Source organism: Hakea prostrata, chromosome 11 (genome assembly GCF_041222555.1).
Source record: "Hakea prostrata isolate BN-2017 chromosome 11, UWA_Hpros_2, whole genome shotgun sequence".
Classification (NCBI taxonomy): Eukaryota; Viridiplantae; Streptophyta; class Magnoliopsida; order Proteales; family Proteaceae; genus Hakea; species Hakea prostrata.
In genome coordinates, this window is record NC_142610.1 from 15,090,632 (window position 1) to 15,106,991 (window position 16,360).

The window sequence follows — 16,360 nt, forward strand, 5'->3', positions numbered from 1 at the left end:
AAAAAAAAAAAAAAAAAAAAAAAAAAAACCAACTCGTGGTGCTTGCTTGAGAGTTTTTTTATATTATTTTAAGGGGGCTGTAAAACTTGATTGAGATGATTAACATTTTGAATTTTGCCTAATTAATCAATGGTGCTTGCGATACACACGCCAAACCCCCCCCCCCCCCCCCCCCCCCCCCCCCCCCCCCCCCCCCCGCATTGTTTTTTTATATTATTATTTCCATCCAAGATCATATAGATCGACTAAAAACATCTTAGATAATGACACGATGATTAACATTTTGAATTTCGCCTAATTAATCATTTTGGGCTGGTGTTAGTTGGCTGTCTAACTCGTCCGGATTCACTAGCTAATGGTATAAATTTGTGCGGTGACTATGTTTGGTTAGAGGAGCCGCTTCTTGATGAGCTCACCATATCATCAGAGCATCAAAGAGAGATCGCTGATCCCATGCGGACTAAATAACACAACGACAAACCACAGAAATATAATTAATCTAACAAGGCTGCCCACAGGTCCCCACCCCGTGAGGGCAGCCGGAATAGAGATCAAAAATATAAAAAATAAATAAAAAAAAAAAAAACAAACAAAACAAAAAAAATAAGGGGGTGCAGCGGTGGAGCGGGCGGGGGGCGGCGGGTATGTGGGTACTTGTGTTCCTCTTGATGAGCTCACCATATCATCAGAGCATCAAAGAGCTGCTGATTGGCGGACTAATACCCTGTCCATTTCTAACAAGGAAATGGACCATCGTTTCTTTGTAGATATGTGACATGTGTCCAACATCACATCAAAAGGAGGTCCATTTACAAGTTACATTTTTTTTTAATTTAATCATAAGTATTTGATGTGATTTATAGATAGATTTCAACCATTTGGTGTGATGTGGGACATATGTTAAACATCTAAAAAGAAATGGATGATGGACTGGATAAATTTCCGATGATCAACAAACTTAAGACTAAGTGGTGAGAGAGTTGAACTCAAGTAAAATATTTATGAACAAGTGATCAGTGTATAAAGAACTAGAGGTGTCAACAGTTTAGTTAGGGCCAGTTTTCATTTGGCTTTTTGACTTACGCCTAAAAGCAGCGCTAAGCAAAATTTCCACTTTGGTTTGATTTCATGTTGGTGCGGTTTGGATTCGAATTAGATTGATTTTGAGACCATTAAAATCCTTTAATTATATTCGGACCTCGGGTCTACCTCTTTAGATCCCAATTACAACGGCTTGGGTTTTATAATGGTTCAATTTGATTAGTGATCTTGTCCATCCAATTCGAGCTAACAGACCATTCACGAGTTAGATCAAACCAACCTAGAACCGATAGGTTCTTCAATCCCAAATCCAAACATGTCCTATTGAATTAACTTCGATTCAATCCGGTTCGGGTCTTAACAAACCGACTCGATCCCAAGAAACTACTATTTTATTAAGGGTTGCCTCAGTTGACAAAATCTTGATTAAGGAGAACTAGTAACCTTAAAAAATATAACACTCTAAACATTCACGATTTCATGTTGCAACAAACATTAGATTAGAGAGGCATAGCTAGAGTTTGGTCAACTTTTCTCTTATTGAAAATAATTAAAATTTGCAAATCTCAAAAAGTTTCTTTTCTTTGAATATTTGAATAATCCATGCCTTACCCCCTTTGGATTCCAAAGCCATATCAATACTCATCTGCTTAGCTCTCTCATTAAAGTTGACTTTACTATTTTTAATTCTGTTTAGATGTGCAAGCAGGTTTAGTAATTACTAAGTTAATTCAATATGATTAGTGGTTTCTAAAATAGAAGTGGTTTTTTATAAATAAAAAATATCAAAATAAAATAATTTATGACTAAGTCAACTAATTTAAGTGTGAGCCTTACCATGATCACCATGACAAGTAGATTCTTCAATTTACTCAACCTTCTACTTAATATTCATGCTTGAATGAGTATTAGCTAGGAAGAAGTTCTTATGCACAAACTCAATAATATGTCATATAATTAGTTTGTGTTAATCGTGATTAAAGAAAATAAATAAAAAAGAAAGAAACGCATTAATTCTTTTCTCTATCACAATGAGAGAAGATTTATATTTCATCATGCATATGTAATCATGTTTATCTTTCTAGGAGTGATTGCGTAGATATTTTGTTCATCAAAAGAAGAATTCATCAAGAATATTTTATTTATGTACAAGTGTCGTCGTAATACAAGGCAAAGCAATGGAGTGGAGTATTTTTCCCGTCTAGATGACACGATAAGTAGCATGGGGCATGTCGAGTCCTTGTGAATTAGCAAGATTCATCTTGCGAAGTGATTATTTAGACTAAAATTTTGAACTATGAATCTAATTAATCAAAATTTAGACTAATTTGGTTGATGTAATTGGCTTTGATTAATCAATCTACAAATGGGAATGGGATCTTAGTTGCAATCATGTATAGCTTTTCTACTTGATGTTGATCTGATCTAGGGCAAATCAAGTTTCTCCTTGTGGGTTCTTATTAAAACAGGTTACCAGTCCAAGACATAATGTGTAGCAAGAGAAGAAATATATGAAACAGTATAGATAAATCTACCAAGGAGAAGAAAAAAAGATAATCATATACAGCTACCATTGAAGCAAATGTAATAACAAATTAAGAAGGTCTAATAAATAATAGATCACAACCCACAGAGGCAAAAAACCAATTAATCACTCTCTACTACTAGAGACTAAAATTCATTGATCATTGCAAATCAATAATATAATTACAAGGGGAACAAGGGTATTGCTTCCATGTATTTCCATGTAACTTGAGGATTTCCATTGCTTTCTTCTTGGTTGATGACTGCCCATCAATATGTACTAAATCTAGTAGCTTCTTCACTGTTCCAAATAATGACATTTCCTCTAAAAGCTTCTGTGATGAATGAGAACTACATATCAACCAGAAGATCTTCACTCCAAGTTTAGTTGCAGCATCTGAAACGCGTAATATCTTCTTTGATACAGCAGCAACCCCTAACCCATGATCAACTAGGGCTGATCTGCCATCAGCACACTCGCAAAGCAATTTGATAATCAACAGTATCTTCTCACATTTAGATCCACTGTAATCTGGGAGAAGCTCAATTAGAACACAAACTGCCCCGGCTTCAATAGCCCTAACTCTATTATTTTTTGACAATTTAGTGATATGAACCAAAACATCCAATGCATAAGAGCTTGCAGTGCTATTGATCTCATCTGATAAGAACTCTAATAAAGACTTGAATAGATCAATACTTTGATCCTCAATAACCCAACTAAACTCAAAATCCATTTTAGCCATTTTTCTGAAAATATTAAGAGTGTGAAGTCTGGCTTCAGCACATCCTCTTTGAAGCATCATGGCCATGGCCTTAATGGACTCAGGCTTTGGTGTGATCTGAGTCAATACTTTATCAGAAAAGGCAATTTGGTGCAAGATAGATAAAGCTTCTTCACAAGCTCGAAATGTGATGAAATCAGAAGGTTCAGCTAGGGTTTGACCAATTATATGGCATAATACTTCAACACCACCTGATTGGACTAAATCAGTTTTGGCTTCATCACCCAATTCGATAATGGATCTGAGCTTCTTCAGAGAACTTACCTTGAATGGTGTTGAAGAATGAAGTTTGGTTAATAAAGAGACCAACTCATCATGCTTGCTTGCTGCATCTATGGTTTCCTTTGAATTAGTCTCTTGCCATGAGACTATTAGGCGCTTCAGTGTATGGTTTGGGGTGATGCTGAAGTTGTTGATGATCTGATTTGTGGCTGGACAAGTTTTCTTCTTGTAGCTGAAGAACCACTTCTCAATGTTCTTCTTTTCGTATGTAACCCCAGTTGAGATGATTACAGGATCCTTCATAACTTCCATTGAGATGGGGCACCTGAAATATCCAGGAATCTCCACTGCAGCATCTGGGTTCTTATCTTTTTCCATTTCTGAAAGATAGAAAGATGGAAGACTATGTACAGGAAGGAAGATGATGGAATGATATATGCTTATACATCTAATAGCTTATATAGCCTCTGAGAGAGAGAGAGAGGAAAGAAAAGATCAAAGACAAAATACAAAACATGCCTTTGCAAGCTGTAACATGGATATGGGTTGATTATCAGTTGATGGTTTTCCATTCTACAAGGGAAGCGTTTAGAAAGATTCAAATTGACTTTCTATGTATATTTTATTTTTGCGAAATTAAAATGTTGATTGATTGCTTGATTGGGTTCTGACTTTTTAGAGATGCTTGCTTGTCACTGGGTATTACCTGCCACACCTGTTAAGAAACCCTAATAAAGAACCTTTTAGATCATTCAAAGTTGAATTTTAATATTCTTAGAGATGGCTATCATTCTATATTAACCTCTTCGCACCTCCAAAAGAATACAAATAAAGGCAAAATTTTAGACACTCACTTTCATGCTTATATTTTCAATAGATTTACAAGAATACTATCACACCCCAACCAAAACAACAGGTGATTATTGCAAGAGAGTTCTAACTTTCAATAATTTATTGGAGAGATTTAAGGTTTCAAAGCAAAAAAGAGAGAGAGAGATATATACTGAGGTAAGGCTCTATTGGAAAAATGTTCTTCTGAACTTTGTTTGTATGAAAGCCTTTGACATCAGATTCGTCTTTATTGAATGGCATAGATTTAAAGAAAAAGAGAATTACAAGATCTTATATATATTTTTTTGGTCAAATTAGAGGGATGGTGACTGAAACAGCCCTAGCAGTTTTAGTCTAACACTTTATTTTATAGTTCTTAACTCATTTTCTAAAGAAAAAAGTGATGAATTGTCCACATGAAAGCAAAAACAATAAGATTAAATGGAGGGGATGATTAATTAAGTAGCTAATTATATATTGAAAGCACATGAGATTGGGTTTCAATTCTCCGTTAATTTCATTGGCTGGTTTTCCTTGGTGACTATTTTATTTTCAATTTATTGTAAATTAATGCTTTTATCTTCTCCTTTCAAATCATACAAAATATAAAAGATTTGGGTTTCTTTGACCAGCTATAATTTGCAAGCATACCTAGAACAATTTCCATAAATAGTTTCTTTTTTCTTCCCTATATTCCTTTTATATATTGGGAAGGGCAAACCAATTTTCCTTTGCATATTGGAAAGACAAGCCAACTTCTGAATTCTGCAAGTGATGCCGAAAGGTTATATGATATAAATCAATGAGGGATATACATAGCAACTAAGTTTGATTTTATTTTTTTATTTTTTTTGTTTTTTGGGTAGAATTTGGTTTTCTTTTTTTTCTTTTTTTTTCCTCTTACCTAAAAGAATAATAGTTTGAGTAAAATAAAAGAATATTAGATTGCTTGATGCAAATAATATAAGTGAAAATTTTTTTGTTTCGTCTCGTAAAAACATGACCAGTTTGAGAATAATTTCTTTGTTAAATCACACTTAAGATCACATAGATTATGATCCTCTCTAGATTATGATCCTCTCAAGAATTTGTAGTGGCAGCAGTTTTACGCACTAGACATGACTTTTTCCTCCATAAAAGATTTCAAAAGTTCGATGGAATTTTTTTTGATGGGTTCATAAATATAATGTTGTGTGCTTCTTCATAGTCACAATGTTCTAACTTTCCACATTAAAATAAAATTTTAATAAATTTAAAATTTTAGCAAAATTCTAAATTTACCAAAATTAAGCTTTTTGATATTTAGGATTTCAGGTCTCAAGGTGCATAGTTTAGGGTGCTTGTTGGTTCAGATCTAGTGGCTATGTTATCGTAGCTAGTCTCATGCTTAGAAGATCATGTCAATGCAGGATAAAGCTCCATCTGAGGATGTAATCAAGGTACTCGAAAGCTAACATGGATTAACCTCAGACACCAAAAAAAAATACTTGGAAGATCATTTATATAAGTAGGTCTTTAACTCAAGAAACCAACCCCTTGAACACTTTCTCATTGGCTACTTTAAAATAGGCTAACAAGAAACGAGTGTTTTGAAAATTAGAAACCCTTGACCATGTTTCTTGCATGTTTGAATGAATTAAAGAAATGTGTTAAGCATATTGTATAATGATCATACTTGTCCATCTCCCATATAGTTTATGGTCATACAAGACCTTTGGCCAGCCATGACTCATAAGCAAAGAATGATCTTGAAAACAATAAATCTAACATTATAGTATCAACAAAGTTAGTAGTGAACTACCATTACTGTCATGGGATACCTTATGAGCAAGCATGTTTAGCTAAACTCATTAGTCAAATTTGAATTCAAATTGAATATATTATATGGGTGATATGACGAAATAATTTGTCTAATTTATTATAAACTTACAGTAAGTGCCATGCACTGACATATTAATTACTTTGACTATGTATTATTCTTGTTATAGATTCTTCTAAGATTGAAGCTAGACACTTGGATCCATCAAAGAAATTCAAGCTAATTGATAAGAAAGCCTTAGTTTATACAATGAGAGGTAGTGATGATCAATTTAATAACTAAGAAATCCTCAGGATTCTAATGTTATTCAGAGTTTAGAACTAGCAAAAGGCAAATTAAAAATGGATTTGTTGAGGTTGAATACATGCAGCAACAACAATGCAGTCTTATCTCAACTATATGAAATGGTTGAATTTGAATAATTTTCTTTAGAACCATTTGATCTTCCCAAAAAAAAAAGAGATGGTCAAGTGTTATATAATCTAGTTAATTTTCAAAAGAAACAACTAAGAGCATTGAGCACTTAGTTTGCCATAAGGTCGAGTTGTGAAACTCTAGGCTTGATTTTAAATATTATAATTAGTTTGACTTTGATACAGAGAACCAGTCGAGTCAAGCTAAGTTAAATCAAACATTCAAACCTGGCACTAACCCTAGGCTTTGAATCTGATCATGACCTTAACAAGAAGATAATAAAACAACACGATTGACATTGTTCACCCAAAAAAAATATAAATATATATATATACACACGGCGATAAAATGGATCAGGCTAGACCAAGTAAAACACTGAACCCTAATTTAGATTGATCTTACTCTCGCCTATCCTTAGTGCTAGCTAGAATGTCATAGATTTGAGCCCCACAATTAAACTTACATCTCCATCGAATAAATAACTTAAAGAGAGAGAAAGAAAAGAAAATAATTTATTTTAGTCAATTTTATATAGATAGTGATTAGAACAACTCCACCAACATTTTTAGTCAACTCTTTCTTTAAAAAAATAAATATGTGTTTTTTTTAATGAAAAGGGATGTGTTGTCCACATGATAATTTTTTTTTTAAAATTAGATACATTAATTGATTTAGTCTTAAAATGCACATCAAAGTTGGGTTTCAGTTTCTTCAAAGTAGGAATATTCTCAATTTCATTGGTTGGCTTTCTTATCTTCAATTCTTTGAGTCCATTTCTCTTTGAATTGTATTTGCAAATTAATGATTAATGCTTATCTCTTTGTCCTGTGAGTCATGCAAATATAAATATGTATTTATGTGACGAGACAAAATTAAATATGTTGGAGTCAGTTTTCATAATTAGTTCTTTTTCTTTTATTACTATATAAATTACTTTACCTGTTGGGAAGGCAAACTGATTTTTGAATTCTACAGGCGGTGCCGACAGTTTCTGCATTAAATGTTGTATCCCATTAAAAATTAATTCTAGTGAAGAAGAAAGAAGGTAACTAAGGATCGGTTTGATAATATATTAAAATAGTTTATGGTTTTTTTCCCTTCGAGAAATAAAAAGAAAAGACTGAAATCGTTTAATAAAATTCTTTTATTTTTAAGTGATTTTTGAAATGTAAATTAAAATTTATGACAATTTTTGCTTCAAAAAATAGTTTGATAGTGGTCACATTTGTTTCTCGAAGTAAAAATTGGACATAGAGTGGATTTAATTGAAAGAAATAGAGTACTTAAAAACCCTATTGATAGTATTTTCACTTCTATAAGCAAATTTTAAACAAACTCCTAGAAAAGTGATGTGTCTCAGTTCTTATCATGATTCCGTTTAAGCCGCACAAGCTCCCGTGTGTCTCCCGGTGGTCTGAGACAATGGGCGTGACACTTGGGGAAGCCCAATCGTAACGGTTAACTTCTCACGGCGGGAGCAATTAATGAGCACCCCTCAAACATGTCCCCAAAATCTACCCCGCATGATGCATTCAATGCACGGGATAGGGGGCTAGTGATAAGGGAAGTTTGCACCCAACTCTACCTGGACCCGATTGGTGCTAAGTCAGCCTCTCAATCGGGAAATTACCTGGTCATATCTAATCAAAGGCTCCACTCATGCTGGACCTATATGGCAATATCATCTTGAATGGAATGTCAACTATGAAGATAATCATATAGGATAACTGATGAGGGAGCCTGGCTAGGGCAGATTAGGAGGCCACCGTCTAAGAAGCCTGCCTACATTCAATAAGGTAACCCATACACTATTTAAACAAAGACTCACCCCTCCGGTAAGCAACCAATTTATTCGGAGAAAACTCATGTGTAGCTTTAACACATGATCTTAACCTAATCACTGTCTAACTTAGCCATCGGAGACAGTTGTCCGGCATCCTAGCCGGCCCACGTCTAACCTTTCTTGCAGGACTCATTTTCTCTGACCATTGAGAGAAACACAGGAACTTGTGTGGCTTAATCGGAATCACGATCAGAACTGAGACACATAAAAAAAAAAATACTCGGTGAGTTGTTAAACAATATCCTAATTTTACTTTAAGAATTTGTTTCACAAAAATGACGGAAGTTAAGGTCAAGTATATGATTAGTCTCAACAACCAAATGGGTGGGACTAGTCTACCCCCTACTACTTTTATAATTTATTTAAGTTGGATTATTTTTTAAATTGTAATGCACGATTTCTTTTCGACTAAAAAATAAAATAAAAAAGATTTCCCTCAACGTGTAAGAAATAAGGATGTTGAGTACTGAAAATCGAACACGGCACGGCAAACAACAGTTAGGGTTTTCGTATGTTTGAATGAACCAAGGCATACTAAGTATACAAATTGTGTACAGTTTTTTCTTAGACATATATCATACGTTAGTTCCTTATTTGTTATCTATCATTTTTTTCTTTTCTTTTTCTTGCTTGACATATTAAAAGATAGACACATAAAGTGCTAGCATAGGATAAGAATCACACGCTCATCTCTAGTCTGTTTTTAATTCAATTAAATATGTTATATGAATAATATGTCAAAACTATAAATTTGTCCCGTATATAATTGTTGAACCCTAAGTAGTTTACGTGGATCCATCAAAAAAATTAATCGTGGGTGTGTTTAACTGTTGGATGGAAATTAAAATAGATAAATGAGAGGAAGGGCATGCACGAAACTACTTGGAAAATAAAAAGATGATTTCAATAAGTGATGGAAATTAAGTTAAATAAATGAGGAGAAGAAGGCACGTAATTATTTGGAAATATTAAATAAATTAATTCTTCCATCTTCGTGAAATGGTCATGTTTGAAGGAATGGTTCAAAGCTATCAGTTTCCATAAAATGGAAAAAGAATTAGTTTGGATAGATGGATTTAGAAATCTAGAAACAAAGAATAAAAAACAAAATTGATCAAAGGTTGTTAATGTAGTTGACATTAAATGAACCCGGTGTATTATATTTTCAGATGGAAAATTTCTGATTATACAAGATGACAATAAAAATTTCTCAAAATACCTAAGAATGTCATTATAGACTGTCACCAAAAACCCATTAAGTAGTTGAAAATACTAGATCTGCCAACGAAGAGTTGTTCTAATGGTGAAATCAACACGCCCAGTTTTCAGGTGGTGTGGAACCGAGGTTGTGTCATTGGTCCAACCTACCGGATGGCTTACTCGAGAGGGGCGACCTAGGAGAAGGGCTGCCCGGAGTGGGGAAAAACCCCACCGCCGGAGTAGAGCTGCCTAGAGTGGGCCAACAAGGACGTCGTCTTGTAAGAGTGTGGTAACGTTACGGTTAGTCCCACATCAGTCCCACATCAATGCCTTACAAGCAATGATGTGAGCTGATATACCTTCGCAAACCCCCACTTGGTAAGCGGTTTTCCAGGTGGTGTGGAACCGAAGTCGTATCATTGGTCCTCTTAGTGATAAGGTCATGGGTTCGACTCTTGCTAAGGCATATTAATATCTCCATCCCCCAGCTAAATAAGCCCTTTTGTATCAAAATCTTACATATAAATCAGCTCACTTAGGCACTTTTTGGTATCAATTATCATTCTCAATTATGAAGTTTTTTTATTATTTTAAGTTCCATTACGTTGTACCCCGAATAGAAAGTTCCAACAAAGACATTTGTTGTTGACATTTCTTGTTGCCACTATGGTTCTAATACACGCGAAGTGAGTGTGATTCTCTCTCCTAACCTGGTTTTATGTAGAAGTTGTAGTTTAACATGATTTGGTGTGTCCACAAGTTAAGCTAAAGAAGTGTCAATATGCATGTATAGAATAAAAGATTACAAAGAAAGATTTTTTTTTTTTTTTGGGTAAACCAAAGAAGATCTCTGAAAACACTCAAAAATGGCACTTAACTCTCACCCTAAATCAAACACTCCAATTCTCACTAGGATTTCACTGGAGAAAGGTGAGGCATACAAATACAGTGGAGATATCAACAAAACCCATAAAATGGTATTCTAGGCTCTCACCTAAAAGCCTAAGTGAAAAGCCTTAAATCTCACTATATATGACTTCACAAGAGAACATTAATGAAGCACATAAATAATAATCCAAACAGGCTAGTTTTTCTATCATAGATCTCAAAAAATGAGTCATTTTCATTCAAAATAGGTACAAGAATGAATTTGAGACACACATAACATTGTCGGAACCAAAGCGAAATTGGTAACAAAATTTGTTATACATGTAAGTACTGGAGATGAATTTTCACCTGGAATCATTCATTGAGGATTTCAAATTATCCTTCAAATTAATTACAAGGGAAACAAGGGTATTGCTGCCATGTATTTCCATGTAACTTTAGGATCTTCAATGCTTTCTTCTTGATTGATGACTGCCCATCAATGTGTACCAATTCTAATAGCTTATTCACTGTTCCAAGTAATGACATTTCCTCTAAAACCTTCTTTGATGGATGAGAATCACATATCAACCAGAAGATCTTAATCCCAAGTTTAGTTGCAGCATCTGAAACTCGTAATATCTTCTTTGATACAGCAGCAATCCCTAACCCGTGATCAACGAAGGCCGATCTTCCATCAACACATTCACAAAGTAATTTGATAATCAACAATATCTTCTCACATTTAGATCCATTGTGATCTGGTAGAAGCTCAATTGAAACACAAACTGCACCAGCTTCAATTGCTTTAACCCTATTCTTTTTTGACAATCTAATGATGTGAACCAGAATATCCAGTGCAGATGACCTTGCAGTGCTATTGATCTTATCTGATAAGAACTCTAATAAGCACTTGAACAGATCACTACTTTGATCCTCAGCAACCCAACTGAAATCAAAATCCATTTTAACCAGTTTTCTGAAAATAGTAAGAGTGTGAAGTCTGGCTTCAGCACTTCCTCTTTGAAGCATCATAACCATGGCCTTACTACATTCAATCTTGGGTGTAATTTGAAGCAGTACTATATCAGAGAAGGGAAGCTGATGTAAGATAGATAAAGCCTCTTCACAAGCTCTAAAGGTGATGAAATCAGAAGGTTCAGCTAGGGTTTGAACAATTGTATGGGATAATACTTCAACACCACCTGATTGAACAAAATCAGTCTTGGGTTCATCGCCCAATTCTATAATGGATCTGAGCTTCTTTAGATAACTTACCTTGAATGGCGTTGAAGAATGGATTCTGGTTAACAAAGAGACCAACTCATCATGCTTGCTTCCTGCAGGTATGGCTTCCTTCTCTTGCCATGAGATTATGAGGCCCTTAAGGATATGGTTGGGTGTGAGATTGAAGTTGTTGATGATCTGATTTGTGGCTGGACAAGTTTTCTTCTTGTAGGTGAAAAACCACTTTTCAATGTTCTTCCTTTCATATGTAACACCAGTGGAGATGACAACGGGATCCTTCATGACTTCCATTGAGATGGGACACCTGAAATATCCAGGAATCTCCATTGCAGGATATTTGAAGAAAATAACAGTAACTGTGAGAGGGAGAGTTAGAGATGAGGGTTGAAGAGAAATTCAAGAGATGCTGTTGCAAGCTGCAAGATCTGATAGGGTTGAAGTGTTGGCTGGTTTTCCTTAGATAATGGAACCTTTTTGAAGATCTGAATTTCACTTTTATTTTTATTTTTATTCCAAAAGAAATAGAATATTATGTGGGTTTTCATTTTTAAAGGAAAATATTGTTTTGGTTCTGACTTTTTAGATATGATTGTCCCTAGGTGCTTAGCTTCGACCTCTTTTTCAACAAAACACTTATCAGATAATCTTATTGGAACATTTGAATATGAATTGATTATTTTTTGGAAATATTAATTTACTCTTTGACTAGTTTACATCTCCTTGGTTATAGGACTATATTATTTTTATATATCTTCATTACATATTCAAAGCTTTCATCTGATCTATGTTATCACCACTCCTCCCAACCTCGGGATTCTATTTGTGTGGAAGCCATTGTTATTGTGTTTACATACTGATCACTGAAACCGTGATCCACTTGTGTTGATTAGTAAACTTAATTAAGATGATTATGGAGAAGCAATTAAGAGCATTGTGCACTGCAGAGTAGAGATTAGAGACATAATTAAGTGAATTAAGTGGGAACCCAAAAAGTCCTGGGATTAAACAAATTACAGATGGTGATTGGTGACTGTAACAGCTCGGTCCACCACCATCTTTAGTCAACCCCTTTTATTATTTATTGTCTGAACTAATTTACTTAGATCACAGAAAAAGATGTGTTGTATGCACGAGAAGCCAAAATATTAAGATTAAATGAAGTGGAGATGAGATGGGATTAGGTTAAAGTCTTCTCAACTTCATTGGCTGGCGTTCTTATCTTCAGTTCCTGACTCTAGTCTTTTTACGTTTCCTTGATCCATGAAAATTAAAACAATTTGTGAAATTTTATGGCTGTGTCATGCATAGATTTTTTTATTTTATTTTATTTGTGGGTAGAATGTTGTCATATACAGGTCGTGATAACTTAAAATGATACGATATTGATTGTGTTTTTCAGCTCTGTTACGCAAATTATGGTATCTTATTGTGTGAAGAAGTGTTTTCATTAATCAGATTATAGGTTACAACAGACACATATAGTGTGTAGCTCAAGCTCAAATCGAAGATGAGGAAGGCTCTTGGTGAGTGTATTTAAAAGTTGTCTATCAGTAGCAACAAACTGAACCGAGAGAGAATGAGCGGCAACCAATTCACACACATAACGAAAATCAATTTCTAAATGTTTGGTACAGGAATGAAAGATGGGGTTGCGAGTAAGATACGTCGCACTAGAGTTGTCATACAATATAGTTGGAGTTGTAAAAAAATAAACACCATGCAAGCTCATATAATAAAGAGCAACTTTAGACCAACTCAATGGACAGCTTTGATATATACTCAGACTCCGTCAAGGAACAAGAAACTATGCATTATTTTCGAGAATGCCAAGGGACCCAAAAAAAAGTACAATGCAATTGACCAAAATCATCAAGACATCCTATCCAATCAACATCACTAAAACCAGTCAAAAAAATCAATACCATATAACATAACAATCTATAAAAGTGTCTGAGCCCGGGTTCGAACCGGGGACCTCTAGTGTGTGAGACTAGCGTGATGACCAACTACACCACCCAGACGATGGGATTGATGTTTTTTTATTTCCTACATAGCAGTTATAATCAAGGTTCAAAGTTGGCCAAAAATCGCGTGTAAGTGACTAGCAACACCACCGACACAGCTATATTTTGACGACTTTTTGTGGTGGAACCTCTATAAAATTGTCTCCTCAATTTTCTATTTTGCAGAGATCAGATCTGAGAAGTGATCGACATAAAGAAATGATTTTGAAAGATTTTGAAGAGATCCGATCAAGCTTCAAAGGACTCCATTTTCTGTTTTGCAAAGTTGCAACAATGAGGGGGACAAAGCTTCAAAGCATGGTTCTTCCTCTCTTTCGGCATCCAACAACACCTACAATGGTAGGACTAATACCGTTGGCAAGAGCAGTAGCTTTATCCACCCATTTATCAAACTCATGGCCATCAAACGCCTCTATGCTACATCTCCACTGAAATCCGTGTTAGAGAAATAGTCTTGCAAAACCCATTATGTCAACCAAACAAAAATCACAGAAACAACAATCAAAGAATTTTTAGTTCAAACAAATCTGATAAAAAACAAAGGTGTGAAGAATGAACTCACCTGAACCCATGGTCAAGATAATACGGGATATTTGAAAGCAAAGTCTCATCGATATCGAAAATCCAAGCAACCATTCCATCCTCAATGCACAGAAGGCTCCTCGCGTAAGTAATCACTTCGATGGAAACCCTCTCGACCCCCTTCATTATCTCTTGTTTGCTCAACAGATTCAAGAAAACCAAAAACAGATCTCTGTAAATAACTTCTTGACACTTTCATTTCGTTTAGGGTTTCTTGTAAGCCATGGCTTTGGAGTCGATTGTTCTCGGTTATGCTGTCGGCACAAAAGCGATCATGCTCCTTCTGATATTAGTGAACATTCAAGCAATCAATTCAACTGTCACCGGAGTTGAAGAGGAAAAAAGCAGAGATGGCGGCAACGCTGGACCGGAGATAGAGGATGAAGGAGATGAGAGAGAATTGGGGACTTAGAAATGTGTATTTTTTTTTTCCAGATGGATTTATGTTCATCCGATTGGAATGATCCACGTGTCTAAAAACTAACGGTCAACTGGAGGTAATGGAAGCGTGTTAGTACAAGAGCGGATCCAGTAAACACCCCCTCTTTTGATTTTCACCGTTGGATTTAATTGTGAAAAAAATATGAAAATCTTACGGTAGAATAGATGTGAGGGTATTTTGGTCATAAAAATCACAAATTATTCTTAATTGATCTTATTGAATACCTCAGGGGAGGATGCAAAATGTCCATTTATTTGGACTAAAAAGACATGGACCAAACCTCAGGGGGGTCCATATGAAAATTACCCCTTTTTTTTCTTTGTGGGCAGAATGTCATATACAAATCCGGATAAACTAAAAGGATACGATAGTGACTGTGTTTTTTGGCTCTATTAGGCAAATTATGGTATCTTATTATGTGAAGAAGTGTTTTCATTAATCAGAATATTAGGTCACAGTAGACACATATAGTGTGTAGCTCAAGCTCAAATCGAAGATGAGGAAGGCTCCTGGTGAGTGTATGTGCTTTAGAAACTACCTATAGAAGCAACAAATTAAACCGAGAGAGAATAAGCGGCGACCAACTCGCTCACATAACGAAAATTAATTTCTAAATGTTTGGTATGGTAATGAAAGATGGGGTTGCAACTAAGATACATCGCACTAGAGTTGTCATACAACATAGTTGGAGTAGTAGAAAGATAAACACCAAGCTCATATAATAAAGAGCAAATTTAGACCAACTCAATGGACAGCTTGATATATACTCAGAATCCATCAAGGAACAAGAAACTATGCATTATTTCCGAGAATGCCAGGGGACCCAAAAAAAGTACAATAGCAGTTGACCAAAATCATCAACACATCTTGTCCAATCAGCATCACTAAAACCAGTCAAAAAAGTCATAGAATCTATACATATTAACAATATCTAATAAAAAAAAAAGCCAAATAAAATAATAAATAATACCATATAACAAGCCATGAGAACTAGTTGTATGTAGATAATGCCCAAAATAAATGGCAAATTATGTATGGGAGGAAAAAATATTTAAACATAAAAGTGTCTGAGCCCGGGTTCGAACCGGGGACCTCTAGTGTGTGAGACTAGCGTGATGACCAACTACACCACCCAGACGATGGAATTGATGTTCTTTTGTTTCCTATGTAGCAATTATAATCAAGGTTCGAAATGTTGGCCAAAAATCTGACTAGCAACACCACTGACACGGCTACATATTGACGACTTTTGGTGGTGGAACCTCTATAAAATTGTCTCCTTAATTTTTTGTTTTGAAGAGACCAGATCTGAGAAGCAACCAACATAAAGAAATGATTTTAAAAGATTTTGCAGAGATCAAATCAAGCTTCAAAGGACTCCATTTTCTGTTTTACAAAGTTGCAGTAGTGAGGGCTCTGAACGGTGAGAAGTTTCGTTGTCGGAGTCGGAGAAGGTGAGGGAGAAAGCTTCGAACTATGGTTATCTTCCTCTCTTCTGGCATCCAATAACGCCTGAAG

General features: G+C 35.1%; 1 protein-coding gene, 2 non-coding genes and 1 pseudogene across 3 annotated transcripts; all 4 read right to left on the reverse strand.

Moving 5' to 3' along the window:
• Positions 1-2,204: 2,204 nt before the first annotated feature.
• On the reverse strand, positions 2,205-4,135 carry LOC149000333 (E3 ubiquitin-protein ligase PUB23-like). Its single transcript, XM_089140763.1, has one exon. The coding sequence runs from the start codon at positions 3,948-3,950 to the stop codon at positions 2,727-2,729; it is 1,224 nt and encodes a 407-aa protein (XP_088996889.1). The 5' UTR covers positions 3,951-4,135; the 3' UTR covers positions 2,205-2,726.
• A 6,719-nt stretch (positions 4,136-10,854) lies between these two features.
• On the reverse strand, positions 10,855-12,228 carry LOC149000334 (E3 ubiquitin-protein ligase PUB23-like; annotated as a pseudogene).
• Positions 12,229-13,741: 1,513 nt separating this feature from the next.
• Positions 13,742-13,815, reverse strand: TRNAV-CAC (transfer RNA valine (anticodon CAC)). The gene has a single exon. It is a non-coding gene; the product is annotated as a tRNA-Val (tRNA).
• Positions 13,816-15,906: 2,091 nt separating this feature from the next.
• On the reverse strand, positions 15,907-15,980 carry TRNAV-CAC (transfer RNA valine (anticodon CAC)). Its single transcript has one exon. It is a non-coding gene; the product is annotated as a tRNA-Val (tRNA).
• Between the last annotated feature and the right edge of the window lie 380 nt (positions 15,981-16,360).